Below are 20,548 nucleotides of genomic sequence, written 5' to 3' on the forward strand. Positions count from 1 at the left end.
ACCAAATGCCACAAACTTCAGAGTCAGTGAGAGGCAGTGACACTTCCCACTGGCCAGCTAGTTTGCATTAATAATTAGCATCAACCTCAGATCTCAAAACAGTGGCTGTTTTCTGTTGCATAACAGGAAGCTGTTAGGCCTGGCACTGGAAGCACTGATGAGCTCCAGGCTCTATTTCAAGCCTCCTCATCTTTCAGAAGCTCCCTTTGTGTGTTAGAGGAGAGTTTACAATGCTGCCACTTAGCTGTCCCCCAAGGCCTACCTGCATCCTTTTCACTCTTCTTCTAGGCAGTGACCACACCACTTCTTTGAGCGGCTCTGCTTTAGCCACAGGCTTGCAAGGTGGACACCAAGGCACAGGAAAGAATACAACAGGAGCAGGCAAGGGTGGCTTACTGGGAACAGCCCAAAATATCCTCAGTGGATTGGAAAAGCTTCCAGAACTTGCAGGCTTGCAAGGAAATGCCTCCGTTTCCCTCTATTTAGGAGTAGTCCTGCAGAGAAGTCCTATAACTCACCTTGCATGTTAGTTAGTGCTTTAGAGTTTTACTGGCCTGATCATGTAGCAAAATATGAGACATGCATCTGTGTTCAGTGCCTGAAAGCTCTACACTAGGCTCAAATTTATGCTTAAGCCTTTGAATCTGCTGCTAAGTCCTTTGTAGGAGGCATAGGTGAGGCATTAACAGTGTTCTGATTATGAACGAAGGTGTGTAGGCCAACAGATATAACCAGGCAGAGAAAAACATCAGCAGATAGGAATTAGCCCCTTAGTAAGAGACCCTGTAGGTGGCATGCAGAATTGTGTGCTTTATATTCCTGCCCAATAAAGGGGAATATATATATATGTCTGTTCTGGTAATGCATTGAGATCTGTGTCACCATTAGTGCCTGAGTTTTCATGATTTCAGTAGTTAACACCTTATTCAGAACCTGATTCCCAAAAGAACTTTATGTCCTGCAACACACAGCCTAGACATACATGGCAATGGGGAACAAAGTCTACTTAAAATAACAATTAAAATTTAAATAATGATGTTGATGCTAGTTAGACTCCTTTTCTTGGACATAAACCAGTGTGCTCAATGTTTTTTTTTCCTAGGAGCCTCAAAGGAGCTGTGGCCGTGAAATAGTGTGCCATGCTTAGGATGGTTTAGCCAAATTTCCTTGTGGTTTCCAGCAGGACTCAGGTTCTATTAAAGGGATGTCTTTCTTTTCTTTACAGGTAGTAAAGCGTCTCCCTAAAACCCGATCAGGGAAGATCATGAGAAGGCTGCTGAGGAAAGTAGTCACTGAGCAATCAAATGACATGGGAGATGTCACCACACTTGATGATCCAAGTGTTGTCAAGGAGATATTGGATGCTTACCAGAAATACAAGGACAAGAGTTCCTCATAACACACAGCTCTGGAATCTCTCTCCTTCAGAATTGTGGAAGGTCTAAAACAACCAGGCAAATTACATAGTTCTTTCTTTGTGTTTTTTTTTAAACTGTTTTCCTTCTAGGGGAACAAGATTACTCACTCCACAACATATTTTGAGATGCATAGAGCTAAGAGCAATTTGCAGTTTCACACAGTCAGTGAGCTCCTTTTCATTGCTTTTAGGGCTGTTGTAAAGCAGCCATTGGTGGTTTCCATTAACTATGATGAAATTTAATACTAGCTAACGAAAGATGCAGATGTTAATGTTTCTCATTTCAATGTTACTGTACAGGGAAATGTTTTTTATACAATATTTCTTGATGTTTTAAAAGAAGACCTGGAATACAGTTCCTCAGTTTTAACTTCAGCTTGGATATCGGAGTTCAAGTAGCTGTATTTCACATGCAGCACTGCTGAAAAGATACTACAGTTGCAATTCTAGTAAATGTTTCACATGCATTATTAGAGAAATGAGAAGGACATGGCTAGTCTGATAATTCTTCCTTGACTTTACCCAGTTATTCTAGTACCTCCTTTGGCTTTCCTCATATGGATTTGGTTCTACCACTGTGTGTCTTGGGATATGCCAGAAATGGTGAGTCTGTGTCCCTTCAAGTTGCACCTAGGTAAACCCAACACTAGCACTTTCAGTTGCAAAGCTGAGCCACAAAGCCTGCTACTGGACTTCTACTACATGTCCTCAATGCATTGCCAGTTATGTAGGAGAGACCTGGTCCCATATGTTTTTGTTCTGCCTTGAGAAATCAAGATCACCAACTAAGCTTATAAAGTAACTGTTCTCGTCCTCATTAGTGATGATAGCTGGCTCAATGTTGTCCATTGTGGTTCACTTCTGCATATCAGGCGTAGTGGTCTACAGATGGTAGCTCTTTGTTTCCAGTCTGTGATTTGTGTAGGTGTCTTTGTTTCTTGAATTTGCTATGAAAAGAGGTGGTGTTTGTTTTCTGTCTGTCAGAGAAGCATTGGGAAACAAAATTCTGAAGTGCTTGGGAGAGGTTTGAAAGTGAAAGAGTTGTGATGGAGGGTTCATTGTGGCTTGCCAGGCTTTGTGATTTCTGACCAAGCCTGCTCCCAAATGGCTTGTAATCCTGTTTGCTCCAACAAAGACAGGCTGAGGCAGGTTCATTCTCTTGTCGTAAGTTATGACAATTCTTATCGTTTCAAGTGGGCCCTACCACATCTGCCCCTTCTGCATTCTGCCGTGCTGATTTTCCAGAGTTAAGTGCCATGTGGGTATCCACAAACTGCACAGTCCAGAAAAAAAAGTGCCTCCTAGATGCCTTTTGGAAAGCAACAGCAGCATTCCAGACCAACAACCTCAGAACAGCATGGAAGAAAAGCATTCGTCTTTTATATGCTTTCAAAATTGCAACTAATAAAGTAAATGTTTTATTTCTAGACTCATTTTTTCACATTCCAGTTGAAGCATTCCATATTTGAGCTGTTCAGAAGAACTTGCTAGTAGATCTTCTCTCCTCTACTATGCTACTGGAGGTTGTGGAAAAACCTGTAGTTGCCAAATGCCTTTGATATTTCTGCCACTGCTAAATTAGGTTTAAATGGTTTGATGGGTTCATGGTCGTTGGAGGGATCACAGAGCTTATCAGAGAGGCATGGCAGAGGCTTCCTCCCCTCCCTGGGTGCAAAAGCTCAAAGTGTACAGCAGCATAGCATGCATTGTGCTGATCCTGGGAGCGTGTGCCACAAGGGCTCCATCAGAGCTTCTAAGCCCAGAGGCTGCTAACCACCATTTCAGTGCTACAGTTCTGCCTCTGTCTCTCTCAGATGACAGTCAGCTTAGTTTCACAGAGCTGTATTTTAGTCCACCCTCCCCCCCCACCGAGAACTGTCAGAAGCGCCAGTTTTTTCTCTATTTTTACAGGGGTGACTTATTCCTGAATTTAATATGAGCAACACTGCCGCTTCCAGTGGGACTGAAAGACAATTTATGCACCTAACTGAAGGCAGGAAAGGCAAGTAGGACTGGGAAAGGAGTGGCCAGTTTTTTGGCCAACAGAGATTCCGCTACCACAGGCTGCTTGGAGTATGATTTGTGTTGTCATACATCCCAGAGTTCCTTTGGGTATGCTATCTGAATTTGCTTTTCTTTTTTTTTACTATTGTTTTAAATGTCTGTAGGCACTGGGTAATACAGTAGGGAATACCATGATTTGTTAAATATCCGATCCTTCTGACTACAATCCATTTTTATGTAAGGTAAGTAGAAACCTGGACAGTTGAAAGATCAGAGGGCTTGATAAAGTTGGCAGGATGTTAATATTTTTAGGAGATAGACACTACTTTATTGCCATTGCAAAAGAAAAAAAACCAGAGCCCGCTACCTTAAATGATTTTCAAGACCAGAGTTAACGCTTTTGACAGGAAAAGTAGACTCCCTTTGTGGGGTGATAGCCCTGATAAACTTTTGATGATGAGTTGAGGGAAACACCTCAGCCCCCTGGAGGGGTGCTCCCAGAACCATTGTCAGAGGACAAAATCATCCCAGTGTCTTTCCAAAAGTGCTAAAGCCAGACTGATAAGATTAACAAAGGGTGGAGTGTTGTGGAGATGACATGGCCATCCTTTGACATCTTCTGGGAACACAGGCAGTCAGCCTATGTTGTCAAGCCTATGTCATGGTCATCTGTCTATCACCCCAAAACCAATTATTGACTAAATCCACTCAAACGACCTACAAGAAAAAAAAGGTATAAAAGCAATTGGGCATGAGCAAAAATTGGGGAGAAATGCCATCATCTCTGCAGGAGTAGCTGAGTGGAGCTGCCTTGTCTCCTCCCACTGTTGCCCGTTCACAGAAACACAAACCGACAGAGTATCAGTTTATGCGGTGCTTTATTTGCTGGGCCCGGGAAACCTGGGGACTACTGTCCTAAGCCAGGATTCCAACGAGCCATTCTTGAAGACAGCTTTTATACTTTTTCTACAGCGTTGTACGTGCACAAAGACACACGGTCTCGTTCATAAATCAGTTACATAGGTTATATGTATACAATTGATGTCCGTCTCCAAGGGTTAAAAATCTACCACGCTCGTCTAACACAGGATTCTGGTTAATTAGGCCCCCATCACCAAACCTTTTACATATGTTGATTCTAATCTTATCTTTAAGCAACAGTTTGTTTTCTTCCTCAGGTTCTATTTACTTCACTGATTGCTTTAATTATTGTCCTGCTGTTCCTAGCAAGTTCCCAATAGTTTCTGGGCCCCCACTACTGTTTCAAGTTACCTCACCACAGGCCCAGTTAAACCCCGTAAACCTTAGCATAACTACTTCCACAATTAGATTTACAAATATATTTGTAACAACTCCCCCCTTTTGAGCATCCTTCGAGCTTCTTTTTCGCAAGGATGCTCAATCATTCAAATAGTTGCCTCCGAACAGGGCGGAGGAGCTGACATATTAGGCTTCAAAGCTCCTGGTATAATCATTTCTTTCCGAGTGACAGCCTTGATTACTTGGCGTGTGTGCTGACTTTCTTTTAGAATCATTCCTAAAAGACACTTATAAACAATTAAAACTGCCACAACAATTATTACGATTGATATTGCATACTGTATAATCGAGGAGAGCCAACCAGAGACCTGGATTCCTAGGGAACTAAAGATTTGTCCAATCCAGTTATGTTCTGCTTCTTCTTTTACCTCACATACCTTATTTTCGATTTGTCCCAATTGACGAATGTCATTCTCGACATCTTGAGTAACATTAGGGATGTGTATACAGCAGTGCTCATTTCTACCATGCAAATACCCACAAACACCGTGTTCTTTGAGAAGTATCATGTCCAAAGCCATTCTATTCTGTAAAGTCATCCTAGAAGTAGCCTGCAACTGGATATTTATAGCTTTGAATCCTTTCCTGGTTACCGCTGCCAATCTTTCAGTTGGACCCATTAATTTATACAACATCTCCCTATTCCGATAGGAGGCAACTGGTGCAAACAAAGATTCTAGAGCCCACCCAAATTTAACTCCCCCTGAGGGTTCATGCCAACCTTCTTTATCTAATCCTAAGTCCTGCAAATCCTGATCCACACTTCGTCTACTTCGTAGTTGTTTTTCTTCCTTAGTTAATTTTGATTCCTTCCAAAAAGGGCATAATGTAGGAATTCCTAAAGTAATTTGTGTAATCAGTCTATCTAAGGGCAAGTGAGTTGTCCATTGCCCGTGTCCTAGTACCCATACTAAATTTCCCAGGCTATGTACAGTTGAGTATTTACAATTAACAGCCTTCTCTTCCTGTTCTATAGTAATATAATGTTTATATCTTCTACACTCACATCCCCACTTCAATACCATTTTTACGGGAACAAGTCCTATCTGATCCTCTGGAGTGTCGCATGTAAATACTTGGGTACAATTCCATTCTTCTAGCTGCGTATGAAAATACCTGGAAGAGGTTTCAGTGGTAAAAACCTTTAGGTGTGACTGATCTTCTGTTCCCGTCCACTGTATACACCACTGCACCTTGCCAATATAGCTATAATGCTCCGAGATACTAGAACCCCAAGTAGTTTTCCATTTTTTTCCAGATATCAACATCATGAGTAACATTCCAGCATTCTATAGTATATTGTTTTTCCCATTTTATATTTTGTCGTGGTGCCCCAGTACGGGCATGATCACAGGGTTCATCAAAAGGGGGTTCGATATAACATCTACCTGTGTCCCTTAGCCATACATAATACGTAGGTTTCCTTTTGCACTCTGTTTCTGTCATTACCCGTTTAGTCAAACATATATCAGCCCCTTTCGATTCTGGTTGAGGTACTTTTCCAAATACTTTATGACATGTCCATGAAAAATTCTTGCCTGATAATGGCATAACGGTTACGGGGATTATCCCCCGCGGAATAGGATCACTTGCAGTCCGGGGCATAGGTAAACAGGCGGTAATCTGAGATACATTTTGTATCAAACCAAAATCTCTAATTAGACCTATCACTAAGTTTTCACGATGTCCATATTCCTTTTCCCAACCTACCCCTGAATTCGGGGAGTCAGTGACAGGTTCCTGATCAGAGGAACCTATCACCCGTAACTCTACATTTCCCTGGTCCCTACTACTTTGAACTGTTATTGTACATGTATAGTGTCCCGTCCACATTTTTGTAGCTTTCGGTATATGCATGATAGAAGTGCCCCTTCGCATCCTTTCATCCCAAGTCAATTTTGAAGTCAATTCTTGATCGTCATCGGCCCCATCCCATCGAGCTTTCCATCTAGCTTTAATTTCTCGGAAACCAACTCTCTGATCGCAAATAAATAAACAAGTTAGATTGACAGCGTTCCCTTCATGTACAGTTACATAAGATCTTGGAACTTCAACGTTACCACCCCTCCCACTGGAACAATCCACCACCATAATATCAGGGCTGACTTCGCAATATTAATCGGGTGGGTGACAGTGGTTCTACTGTCCATTTCAGAGGAACCTTTTTCACCCTGGTGTAATGGATCCAGTTGTCGATCCCTTGAACCTTGACGGCGGTATGTGTAGTCATGATCACTTGGTGAGGTCCGTCCCATCTCTCCTTCAACGGCTCCTCAGACCACTTTCGCACATTCACCTGGTCACCCGGAAGAATATCGTGTGCTGGATTCTCCAGGGGTAAAGGTCGATTCCACTGCAACATCCCTCTGATTGCTGTAAGAGTTTTATTCAGAGCCAAAACATAATTAAGCAACATTTGATCCCCAGTTAAATGAGGGTCCCCCTGATATGTAGCAGCATGATAGGGTTTCCCATACAAAATCTCATATGGGCTAACTCCCACCCTTTCCCTGGGTTTAATTCTGATTCTTAGCAGAGCTAAAGGCAATGCCTGCGGCCATTGTATTTCTGCTTCTTGGCAAATTTTTGTAATTTGATTTTTCAATGTTTGATTCATCCATTCTACCTGTCCGCTAGACTGAGGCCTCCAAGGGGTATGTAAATCCCAGGAAATTGCCAAAACTCTGGAAAGATCCTGAACAATCCCAGCCACAAAGTGGGGTCCCCCATCTGATGAAATTCCTAAAGGCACTCCAAACCTCGGAATAATCTCCTTTAACAACGTTTTAACCACCTCCTTTGCCTGATTAGTCCTGCAGGGAAAAGCCTCTGGCCATCCTGAAAAGGTACACACATAAACCAACAAATGTTTAAAATGTTGGGCTTTAGGAAACTCAGAAAAATCCACCTGCCAATAATCCCCAGGCTGTGGCCCCACTTTAATTATACCCATTTTTACCTGTTTCCTTACCACTGGATTGTTTTTAATACATACCGCACACATGGCATTGATCCTCTTTGCTAATGTTAACATCTGGTTTGAGAATATTTCATTCCTTAAAAATTTTACTAACGCCTCTGCACCCCAATGGCACTTATTGTGTTCCACTTCAAGCACCTGCTTCATGATTTTTACCGGCAGTATCACTTGACCAACAGGGGTTACATACCATCCTTTGATATTCTTCCGTGCACACATCATTTGTGCAAGTTTCTCGTCCACTGGAGGATAATGAGGCACTGTCTCCATATAAGATGCAGCAGGGTTTTCCCGGGTTGGTAATAATGCCATCTGAGCCCATACTTCGCGGGCAACCTGGCGCGCCACCTGGTCTGCTTGTTGATTACCTTGAAATTCTTTCCCCGAATCGTTTTGATGCCCTTTAACATGCATGATTGCTACTGCGGTAGGCTTATAAATAGCTTCCAACAACTGGAGGATTTCTTCTCGATGTTTTATCGAAGACCCCTGTGAATTAAGCAGTCCACGCTCTTTCCACAGGGCTCCATGCACATGCACTACTCCAAAGGCATACTTAGAATCGGTCCAAATGTTCACCCTTTTTCCTTGGCTTAAAATTAGAGCTCGCACCAAAGCCCAAACTTCAGCTTTTTGCGCTGAGGTACCCGGTGGTAGTGCTTTTGCTTCCACTGTCTGTCGCAGGGTGACCACTGCATATCCAGCATACCTGGTGCCGTTTTCCACAAAGCTGGATCCGTCTGTGAATAGTTCCCAGTCAGGGTCCGGTAATGGTTCATCTTTTAAGTCCTTGCGACTAGCGTAAACCTGTTCAATCACTTCGACACAGTCGTGGTCCAATTTCCCTTCCTCCTGAGTAGACAATAAAAATTCTGCCGGGTTAAGGTGGTTGGTTAGCTTTAGTTCGATATCGTCCTGCTCCCTTAGCAGGGCCTGATATTGGAGCATACGACTTGAGGAGAGCCAATGTCCCCCCTTTTGTTCCAACACAGTAATCACCATGTGGGGCACATAGACTGTCATATGTTTTCCCAAAGTCAATTTGCGAGCTTCCTGTATCAGTATCACGGTAGCTGCTACCGCCCTCAAGCACCCCGGCCAACCACTACTCACTGCGTCCAGCTGTTTAGAGAAATACCCCACTGGCCTCTTCCACGACCCCAGTTTCTGGGTGAGGACTCCCAACGCCAGCTGCTGTTTCTCATGCACATATAATTGAAAATCCTTGGTCAGGTCGGGCAGTCCCAAGGCCGGCGCTTCCTTAAGGGCTTGTTTCAATTCTTGAAACGCTTTTTCTTCTGCTGGCTCCCATGTAAACACCTGCTTCTTTACAGCCTCATACAATGGTTTAGCCATTAGTCAATAGTTAGGGATCCACAGCCGGCACCATCCAGTCATTCCTAGGAAAGATCTTAACTCATGGTGATTACGAGGCACTGGAATGTCACAGATTGCTTTTATGCGGTTCGTTCCCAATCTAGTACCCCTTGGGAAATTTCACAACCCAGGTAGATAACTTTCTGTTTTACCAACTGTGCCTTTTCCCTAGAAACTCGGTATCCCGCTTGCCCCAACATGTTCAATAGATCAATAGTCAGTTTACAACAGAGTTCTCGTTCTGTAGCTCCCAGGAATATATCGTCTGTGTATTGTAGAATTACATATGAAAAAGGTGAATCTTTTACCTGGGTAGTTCTCCATTCTTCCAATTCTTTGGCTAGCTGATTACCAAATATAGTAGGTGACATTTGAATCCTTGAGGCAGTCTGGTCCAAGCCAGTTGGCACTTCCGTCCCGTGTCTGGATTTTCCCATTCGAATGCAAAGATGTGCTGAGTCTCAAGTGCCAGGGGTATGCAGAAAAAGGCGTCTTTCAAGTCAATTACAGTAAACCACTGAAATTTCTCAGAGACAGATGTTAACAGCATATACGGACTAGCTACCACAGGATATATATCTTTAGTGATTGCGTTAACTGCCCTTAAATCCTGCACCAGTCTGTATTTTCCATTTGGCTTCACTATTGGAAAAATAGGGGTATTATATTCTGATTCACATTCCCTTAATATTCCCAATTTCACAAACTGATCAATCATTGGAGCTATTCCCTTTCTTGCTTCAAGCCTTATTGGGTATTGTTTCACCCTTACCGGTTGCGCTCCTTCCTTCAGTTTTACTACTACCGGCTCAGCCGCTTTCGATTTACCAGGGATCCCGTCTCCCACACCCACGGAGCCACAGCCTGCTCTGTCACCTCTGGTATCGTCTCTGGTTCTACTTCCTTAATCATAAACATTTTGCTAAGTTTTCTTCTGGTATTTCCAATTTTACCCTATCCTTATCAAATATTATTCTTGCTTGTAAAACCGAAAGCAAATCTCTTCCAAGTAGTGACTCTGGGCTGTTCGGCATATATAAAAATTGATGATCAAATTCCTTCCCCCCAAATTTAATATCAAGCGGCCGCAGGAATGTCTTTTCCTCCCCTTCCAACTTTTGCAACTTCTTCCTAATATCCTCCTGCGATTGTCCCATAAATATCAAGGCCAGCTGAAGTTTACCAGATTCTGACTCTACATCCAAGTTAGTATATTTTCGAGCAGTATCCTTCAACCTTTCCAAAAAGTGCCGACGGAGATTCCCCCTTCTCCTGTCTCACCGAGTATAGCTTTGACCAATTCAAAGTTTTAGGAATACCATCACGAATTCCTTCAACCAACATCATCAAATCATCAAATCGCTAGGTGAAAACGGGACCTTAACTATAACCCTTTCACTATCTGCCCCCACCGCCTCCCGTAGAGGTGCCGTCAATTTAGGTCGCACGTCCCCCTCCTTCCCCTTTTGCCTTCCCCGGCGTGTGCGTCCAGCTAATGGGGTTCTTTGTACATCACCCCTATTATCTAGCTCCGACTCTTCGTCTGAAGAGGGGGGAGCAGAGGTCTTTTCTTATTTTAAGGCTTTCAAGAGAGGGACACGGAGGTGCACTAGGGGAGACCAACAACGACACATCGTCCTCCGGGGGCTCAATAAAGCGCAACTTTCGCTCTTTACGACCCACACATTCATTATTAATAGTTTCCAAAACCAGCATACCACATTCTTTTAACCATTCAGTTTTTCCTTTTAAATGATAGTCATTGTACCATTCCATGGCCATTGCATTCCCCCCGTTTTATATTCTGGCCAAACATGATTACAGTAATCAATCAAGTTCTTTTTCTTCATAGTTTGTTCAAAATTCCCCGTTTTCCAGTGCTTCAACAAACACCCGAGGGGGGAATCCTCGGGAATATCCTTATCGTTAGAAGACATTATCCCACAGCTCCTGAATGACAACATATATAACAGAAACACGTACGACGCTGCGACTAACCACCAACCTATATCCCCAACTTGCCAATTCTAGTCGCTATCGAATGGCAAGTACCGGACCTGCACGAATTCTATGTACGTGTCTTACGGCCGGTGCCCAGGCTTCCAATACCAACCAACCAATCTTACCACCCCCTTTCAGAATAAAGCCACCCCCCTTTCAAAATAAAGCACCTTCGGGCTCACCTCTATGTAGTTGTCCGACGGGCGCGGGGCCGGGCACGAACTGATGACTCCCCGAGGAAAATTCTCGGTGCCGGCTTGGAGTGGATCAGGACGCGAACCGCCCCAGCAGCCCTCGGAGCCCCACGTTGGGCGCCAGAAAACTGTTGCCCGTTCACAGAAACACAAACCGACAGAGTATCAGTTTATGCGGTGCTTTATTTGCTGGGCCCGGGAAACCTGGGGACTACTGTCCTAAGCCAGGATTCCAACGAGCCATTCTTGAAGACAGCTTTTATACTTTTTCTACAGCGTTGTACGTGCACAAAGACACACAGTCTCGTTCATAAATCAGTTACATAGGTTATATGTATACAATTGATGTCCGTCTCCAAGGGTTAAAAATCTACCACGCTCGTCTAACACAGGATTCTGGTTAATTAGGCCCCCATCACCAAACCTTTTACATATGTTGATTCTAATCTTATCTTTAAGCAACAGTTTGTTTTCTTCCTCAGGTTCTATTTACTTCACTGATTGCTTTAATTATTGTCCTGCTGTTCCTAGCAAGTTCCCAATAGTTTCTGGGCCCCCACTACTGTTTCAAGTTACCTCACCACAGGCCCAGTTAAACCCCGTAAACCTTAGCATAACTACTTCCACAATTAGATTTACAAATATATTTGTAACACCACCTCTTCGGACAATGTAGGGGTGAGAAAACCATGTACTCTTATTTTATATCTTAAATCTTATTTTATATTTTATATCTTACAATGTTGTCTTGGGCTGAGCTGGCAAAATGCCAACTGCCCAACACAGAGTCAGTCTCTCTCTCTTCCACACTGAGAAAAGGGAGAAAGGGAAAAAAACGCCCTCAAACTAGGTTTAAACTTAAACTAACTATATGTATTTATACAGAAAAGAGAAAATTAAAACTATAACACACACACAAGTTAGATATAAGAACAATTTTCTACCTTCCACTGAAAACAGATTCCATCACTCTAGATCCATAAGCAACTCAAAAGGCACCCAGCAAGAAACAGAAATTATAACAACAAAATGTTTCTACTTCCCTGAACTCAAACAAAATGCAAAAGTAGCAGCAGGGCCCAAGACAGCAGCTGCATGTCTTGCCTCTACTTCAGCCATGATGGAACTGAACTAGCCACTCCTACACCGGCTCCTCCACTTTGAGATGATGTCGGAATATGGTATGGAATACTATTGGCCAGTAATCAGCTAGCCCAGCCCAGCTCAAGTCAGCTGATAGTCTCAGGCCTAGTCTGACATCTAAAGCCTAAATTTAGGCCTACCTAGCTAAACCCATAACACATGCTATTACTTTATACATTCTATCTTATAGTATGCCTGTTATGTTATACCTTATATTCTTACAACGTGCTTTCACTTTTACCTCACAGCTACTTTGATGCTAATTTCACTGGAATATATCTTTACTCTAAAGGCACCTTATTTACTAACTGTGTTTTGCTACTTTAATACTAATAATTATAACTTGCCTTACACCTCGTAACTTCAATATATATATATATCTTACTCTATATTGGTTGGTGTGTTCTTTTAAGGTGTGTAGTTTGTTTTTTTAACATGGTAATGGGAAACAGCTATATTCTTTCCTTTTGCTTTGTGTTACAGAGAAGGTTGGGTGTAGTTCATTTTGTTGCTCTGTGTTACCGAGGGAGTTCTAGATTTGTGTTTTAGGTGGTTGTGCTTCTGGTTAGTAGTTTTCTGATGTTACTTAACTCTGTCATGGGAGATCTGCATTGAAACTCAAATGTGGTATGCTTGTCTGTAGAATGTGGTTTTGTGCTGGTTTCTCTTGGGTTTTTTTTTGTCATCAATTAAATACAATCATGCAGCTAAATGTTATCACCAGCAATGCAAAACCCACAATAACTGTCACATACTTGTATTAATAAAAGTTATTTTGGGCACTGCTATAGAGAAGGTTCTTTTCTTGCTATTAAGTGTGATCCTCACAGCAGAGTGTCAAAGACCCTTCCAGCCCGTGTGCTGCCCAGTGTTAGGCAGGCAGTGCTAGGTTCATAAGACTTCTATGTTCTGGGATGGTTATAGCTAATAAGTTTTCCCTGGCTAAAGTGTGGTCCTTACAGGAAGGCCAAAAATCTTTCCAGCCTGTGTTCTGTCCAGTGTCAGGCAGGCAGTGTTGGGTTCATAAAGTTTTGATTGTTCCGAGGACACTTAGAGCCATTAACTTTATATTAATACAGGTGGGACAAGACATTGTCTTAGTTTGAGGGAAGAAACCAAAATGTTTACCACAAAAAGCAGAGGAGAGGATTCCTCTACAATAATCATGTCACTCTTTATTAAATTTAAGAAAAAGTTTAATTCGAAAATGGATATATATATATGTAGATATAGATATAACTGTAAACAGACCAGAGCAAACTACTCCCCCCAACACCACAAGTAAAAACAAAAGAGAACAACCCCCAAAACAGTAGGTTCCTCCTGGAACAGTTATATTTATGGACAGAGTCAGTGTCACACCTTGGTTAGCTGCAGGGTGAGTTCTCAGTCTTTTCCCAGCGAGGCAGAGACGAGCGGTGAGCACTCAGATGAATTCTCTCTCTCCTTGTCCTTTGTCCCAAATGAAGAAGGAAAGCTGGGTGTGGAGAGCTGCAGCATGTCCCAAAAGTCAGCTTGACTCCTCTTTCTCGGGTCGCTGCCGCAGTGGGGTGGGTGGCCGTGACACTGCTGGCGACGGTGAGGCTGGAGCGGTGACCAGGGCCCCAAATGCCAAAAACCAGGAGAAACAGCAGTGGCAAGAAAAAAACTAACTTACTCCACAGGAGCAGCGAGGAGCAGCCAAACAGTTTTCTCTCTGACAGACAACACATACAGCTCCAACCTTCCCCCAGAGCTATGTGATGTCCCACCCAAAATGATCAAGAAGAAATTGGTAATAGTTAACTGCTTCTTTTGTTAACTAATGGCATGGGGAGTTAGTGGCAGGGAGAGAATTTACATCAAAACTACAACAGACATCTTTGTATTTCTGCCCTTCCTTTTCATGTGACACCCTTGTTTAAACAAGTTGTGTCCACGCAATCTGAAATGCAGTGTGGAGGAAAAAAAAATTACTTTTGAACAAGAGTAGAGACTTTCCTTTTAGTCAAGAAAGCATTTCCCATACTATGGTCATAGAATTTGCTTGCCTTATTGACCTGATATTTTCATGCTAAGGTGTGACCCAGTGGTCAGAGACACATGATGTAGTTCATCTGTGCTGTCTCTCAAACACTGTGTGAAGAGCAATGTGCTTTGGTGCATTGAGACATTTGCCATCCAATTCCTTTGCTAAGGGAAAACAGGAGAAAGGTGCACTCCCTCACCTGCATCCCTGTTGTCTCAACTTGTATGGACATAGGCACCATGTCTGCCAGGGAGGTTACAGTCTGACCAGGTAGCTGCAGAACTCCAGTAAATACATAGGTGTACCAGCTATGGTGCAGATGGGAAGTTGTGGATGCCCCATCCTGGAAAGTATTGAAGGGCAGGCTGGATGGGGCTTGAAGCAATCTGGTCCCATGAAAGGTGTCCTTGTCCATGACAGGGAGGTTGTTGCTAGATGATCTTTGAGTTCCTTTCCATCCAAGCCTCATTTCCACAGCTGAGCTGTGGTCTTTGGGATGTCCATCTGCTCAGAGGCCCCCTTGGGGTATTCAAAGAGAGCACGTGATGCTGTTGTGCTGCCCATATGGTGTTCTGCAGTGGACACAGCTTGCACTGAGCAGCCTCAGTCTGTAAAACTTCACTTACGCAGGTGTACCAGCACTGGCTCTTGGAGCTAACAGCCTGTGGTCAGCTCTTACAATAGCACTCTGAGTCTGGTAGAAACAGAACTAGGCAGGACTTGGAACTAGCACTTAATGCACTTTAAGAAGGATACTGTGCTTCACTGAATAGGCTATTCATAGAAAGCTAAAATTAAAATTGCAAGTTTTCCTTCCAGAGACTAAATTTTCCATCCAGAGAAGTCTCCATTTCTTCTTTTTATCCATGATCTCTGCTATATGATGCCGAAGGGGTTTTTTGATTTTTCAGTTTTCATATTTTGTAGATTTTAGGAACACAGTAAATGTAACGCTGTAGATTTTAGTGAATTAATATTTAGCAGCTTATAGTATAAAGTCCTTCTATCTCTACCCCTGCTGCAGAACAGGCAGCTAAGATCTGTCAGCTATTTAGTCTCTTTCTCAAAGTACCAGATAAAAGAATATCAGAGAGAACATAAACATGGAGCAGTGTGACTCGAAGCCCTGGAGAGCGTCCAAAGAACCTTTGTGTGCTGAAGAAGAGGAGGTGGATGAAGACAGAGGGTCCCAACGACCCCAGCCCCAATTCAAGAGGGGTGGGAACTGGGAGGGGAGGGAGGTGGAACTGGACATGTGGACAGTAGTGATTTGATAGATTATATTATAAAAACTACAGAATTTAGAGCTTGCACACGCGCGCGTCTATGTATTCCTGGATGAGCGGGGTTGCTCATTCAAAGTGCCTGCCCTTTATCTTATCTCCTACAAAACTTGGCTTGGAGTCTTTTTTACAGACTTTTACGGCAACAATATGCAGCAGTTTCCTCTTCACTGCATGCCCGAGTTGAGCTTTGCCATTTTCACAAACAGCACTGGTGTGTGCTGACAGTGCTTTCTACTTCGCATGCAACATTTTCACACCCCCTTCCTCAGGCTCCTTGTGGTTCAGGGAGGGATTCAGCCCAAAGAACTAGCACGGACTTCCTCAGTAGCTAGCGAAGGACAACAGGCCTGCAGTCTTAAGACCTGATCTTCACTAATCAGTGAATGAGGCAGATGTCTGTGGGATGGTGGGACAAACTTGGGGGCAATTGCTTCATTTAGAAAAGCAGAGCTGTTGGATTCTTGTTGGAACCTTTATGTGGCCATGAGTGATATATGGGTTATTTGTCAGATATAGCCTTCATCAGAAGTGATCCAGAGTCAATTTTACCTGTTGCAATTTGTTGCAAAGGGCAAATGTGCTTACTTTTGTTTTCCCACTAAGTTTTGTCAGTGAAACCTGGTTGTGGTGCCTTTTCCACCACTAGAGACACAGAGCATGTTTTTCATCATTTTAGAAAGGAAAAGTTCATCTATCTAGAAGTGCGTTTTATACGGTCTAATGTTAAGTCTTTAACTGAATTTTGTTTACTTGTAATCATGCTTAAGATACATTTATTGCCCTTGACAGTTTCTTCAAAGATCTCTGTATTCATATTTTCATTAAAGGAAGTAGGTGTTATGGGTTGGCTTTGCATCATTGGTGCCAGGCCCTCCATCACCTAAGGAGTCTGTGGCTTTCTCAGTTCTTTGAACTTTCAAAGAAAGGCAAAGGAGTTAGGGATCAGGACAAGTCATCTAGGGATCCAAATTACTGTTTTGCTTTGCTCCTTTTTTTGAAACAGTAGCTCACAGGAAATAAGTTAATGACAGAAAGAACTAGTTGAAGAACTAGCATTTTGATGTCAGTAATCTGCATGTCTCATGTAAATCCAGAGGTCCTACTGCTCTACACAAAACAATTATTTGGAACAATTAATTACCATGAGTTGATATGGATAGTTAAGCTACTAATCTCCTTGCTTTGTGCACACCTTGCAAAAGTAGAAAAGGAGTGAAAACAGGATGTGTGTGGGGAACATGAGAGACAGCTATGTAAAAAGTGCATAGCTGTTCCAGAGTTGAGCAGATGAGAAGAAATTTCTTTCCCAGTGGCATGGATTGTTTTGTAAGTGCCAGGAACACATGCTCTGCAGGGTGTCCGGTCCATTATGAAGCGAGGAAGACTGTTTCGGCTTCTGTGTACCACATGGGTAACACTGTAGCTGTAATGCCAGGACAGACACTGCATTACCCACTTCTGCTACCTCCAGCAGCTGCTTCTGGAAAGGTTCCAATGCCACTGAGCTGTTGCAACCCTCTGGCAAGTCACAGAAAGGTTTAGACAGAAAAGCAGGTATCCATCTTCTCACTTTGTGTCTCAATGGTGCAGCTACCCCGATTTATTTACTGAGAATTTACTGGTAAAATGGAGACTGTTTTCTGACCTTATGCAATTATATTCATGGACTGTCTCTGTGGCCAATTAAAGCCACAGAAATTGATTTCAGCAACAAGTTTCTGTTTTTAAACTAAGCAGGAATAGATGATCGTTTTTCATCTTGAAAGCAGACACTTTTGGACAGAGAATTGTCTCCTGGCTGAGTCTAGAGGGGAAGCATGTTTTTCAGTTAGTCCAGGCCTGTTTTGTCCTGGATAGAAGGATTGGGAAACATAACCACCTTTTGGGGTGGAAGTGGTCACAGCTGTGCAAAAATCACCAGCCTACAAACATTGGTAATAAAATCTGCCAGGGCAGATCAGTCTTGCTTTTGCTTCTGTTCATCTGTAGCTGTTGAGTATCTGCCTGGACTCCTTGTGTTTGCAGTGATGAAGCTTGCTTTGGCTTTTTGATATGTTGAGGCTGGGAAAGTAGAAACCCAATGCATTTTAGTGCTCATTCTGCACCTGGCAGAAGACTCAATTAAATTTCTTTTTCTATCTACAGGGCTTTGGGGATGTCATTTTACTTTTCTATGCCTTAGCCATCTGCACTCCCAGGAATGACAGCAGCCCCATGGCAGAGTTAGAAGAGGTTGTGGAATACTAGTCACAAGGTCCTGGGATGAGCTGGTTGTTCAGGAAAGCAGATGTCTTTAGGGAACAGTGCTGCTCAGCTCTGTTGCAGCTGCTGAGCCTTCTGTCTGAATGCAACCCGGACAGCAAGAAAAGGCGCTCTTGAAAAGCCTCCATTTGCTGGCTGTGGACCCTCTCCTTGGAAAGCTCACATATTTTGTTTTCTAGGCAAGATGCCAAATAGCCTTCCCCATTCCTTGGCAGTGTGCAGCTGGGGCAGTCCCCTGTTCCATCGAGCCCTTGTCTGTGGAGCTGCTCTTTCTAAACGATGTTTTTTGCAGGGTTAACAAAGCCATGGGTCTGATCTCTGCACTGACACCCAGGTCCTTTCCATAACACTGCAGCTCTGGAGGAAGGCAAGACAAAAAAAATCTCAGCATGTTGGGTTTGCCACCCAAGTGGCTCTCTGCTTTCATGTCCCACCAGAGACCATTTTGCCTGCTGCTCCGGTGAAATCCATCCTCTCCTTCCCGCCACTCCCTCTCCCACCCTAGTGGTTTCCTGGCACCATCTTGAAGGTGCTGGGGCTCGGCCTTGCTGTGCTCACTCAAAGGCTGTGATAAGCAGATACAAACACACTGAAATTTTTGTATGATTTCAATGTCCATCTTTTGTCCATGCTATCTGCTTTCAGTCTTGACAAGATTATAAAACCACAAGAAGAAAAGAGCATGAAAACGTTCTGCTTTGGTAGTACCTAAAGGGTTTGAGGAAGAGGGTTTGTGAGGGTTACTCACCCAAAGGGACTGACAGAAAGTGATGAATAGTAAAAAATGGTTTTGAAGGAAAACTTGAGAAATTAGCAGCTAGCACCTCAGACATATGAGGAGCAAAAGCCAATCCTCTACCCAATAGTTGCCTGGGCATCTTCAGATTCTGTTGGTGTGGTCATGGGAAGAAAGGGCAGGGAGCATATTAATGCTTATCCTACCAGCCCATGAAATCCCCATTCTCATTTGTGTGCAATGGTGATTCTGCTTTAGACTCAACTTGCGGAGCTGCTCCTTGTGAGTTGCTTGCATACAGCCAAAGTGGTCCTGCAGTAGTTGTCCTGCAGACAGGGTTATGCAGCACCTCTGAGGCCACCAAGAACTGTAGGAGGAAGCGCTCCCAGGATCTGGTAAGATGATGGAGTTGCTGAGGATTCTTTGGTTAGACGGAATGGGGTGGGTGGAATGAGTATGACAGGGATCAACACTCCCCCTCCATGCAGTGTTTTCTAGCGCTGTGTGAGGAACTGTGTGGATTGATATGGAGGCTTCTCTTAGTTTAGCTAATGAAGGCCACAGAACAAATCAGACACTGGGGTGAGGGAAGGGGTATGTGGGAAGGGGGTCAGAGGTAAACCCAGTATAGGCATTTCTCTTTAAGAGGGGCTCGCAGAGAGAGAAAGGAGACAAGAAGAGACTTTCCTATCTCCCAACATTCCCTTTCCTCCCTCAGTAGCCGTATTCCAATCAATACACACTATAGTTTATGTGATCACTTTTATGCCAGGGAGCACAAAGAACTTGAATCTTGCTGGAGCCCAACCCTGCCTGCTCATCTTGGGACAGGGGGGAAGATGAAGAATTCCGGCAGAGCTTGAGAGGAAATGGCATTTTGCTGCTTCTGATTTCCTCACAGCTTTTGCAGCAGGGCGAAAACTCTGTCCCTGCAAGCTTCTCACCTTTTGAATGCACACACATTCAAACTTTCACGGTGGCACTTTGAGGTCACTGCCGCCGTTTGGAACAGGAGCTGTTGTTTCATTTTTTGGGTTGCTTAACACCTTCACATCTGCAATAAAGCAAGTTAGTAAGTCACAAAAAGATTACCCTAGAAGAAGGGACCAAAAGCTTGGAAAGGTTGAAACACTTTGATTAAAGGAAAAAAAGATGTATTTTTGTCTGGAAATTAACACCCCCTCACTCCCCCCAGATTTGCCGGCTGATGATGCTGTTTCCATGGGATGAAGTGCTGGCACTCTGAGGAGAGAAACCAGAAACCGACGGTTATTTGGACAAGTCCATGCTGTCCACCCTGTCCCACCATCCGCAGTGCCCAGGCCATGCTGCTGCTGGCCGTGCTCAGAGCCTAAACCTCTCAATTCGCTGTCCATTTTGGAGGACAACAGGAAGGCGGCACATGTGCCAGCCACCTCCTTCCAGAGAACCACGGGAGATCCACCTCCTCCCCAGCTGCAAGAGCAGAATGCTCCTATGCCCGCTGCCATCTTCCAAATCCCCTTCCCCTACCCGTGCCATGAAGCTGGGTACGCACCTCAAGAGACCCACTGCTGGAAGAGAAGCTGATCCCTAATGATATCCTTGTCCATCCTGAAGGGGATATCCCCACAGACCACGGCCTGGGTAGCACTGGAAGTGGATCCACTCCACAGATAGTCCCAGCACTTTCCGATCTGGTCCAGGCACTAGGTAGAATCATAGTTAAATGTTTCTGGAAAGGTACTCTAGACCCCCGCGACCGCAGGGCAGCTGTCCGCACTGCCCGCCGCGACAACGAGCGCGGCGCCAGCCCAGGGAACGGGGGCGGTGTTGAGCGG

At 43.8% G+C, this 20,548-nt stretch overlaps 1 protein-coding gene and 1 long non-coding RNA gene across 5 annotated transcripts in view; one reads left to right on the forward strand and one right to left on the reverse strand.

Annotated features, from left to right (window-relative positions):
- The window catches only part of ACSS1 (acyl-CoA synthetase short chain family member 1), a 45,876-nt gene extending 32,652 nt beyond the window's left edge, over positions 1-13,224 (forward strand). For 3 of the 4 annotated variants that reach the window (XM_071581953.1, XM_071581950.1, XM_071581951.1), the window contains one exon: positions 1,226-13,224. In XM_071581953.1, the coding sequence (XP_071438054.1) occupies positions 1,226-1,399 (174 nt within the window). In that variant the 3' untranslated portion in view covers positions 1,400-13,224. The remainder of the gene's footprint in view (positions 1-1,225) is intronic. The other variant, XR_011700078.1, reaches the window with a different exon arrangement.
- Positions 13,225-13,470: 246 nt separating this feature from the next.
- LOC139685285 (uncharacterized) lies at positions 13,471-20,524 on the reverse strand. Its single transcript, XR_011700079.1, has 3 exons — positions 20,266-20,524; positions 19,673-19,782; positions 13,471-18,349 (listed from the first exon to the last, which is right to left on the reverse strand). It is a non-coding gene; the product is annotated as an uncharacterized lncRNA (long non-coding RNA).
- Between the last annotated feature and the right edge of the window lie 24 nt (positions 20,525-20,548).

This window comes from Pithys albifrons, chromosome 2 (assembly GCF_047495875.1).
Source record: "Pithys albifrons albifrons isolate INPA30051 chromosome 2, PitAlb_v1, whole genome shotgun sequence".
In the NCBI taxonomy this organism is placed as follows: domain Eukaryota; kingdom Metazoa; phylum Chordata; class Aves; order Passeriformes; family Thamnophilidae; genus Pithys; species Pithys albifrons.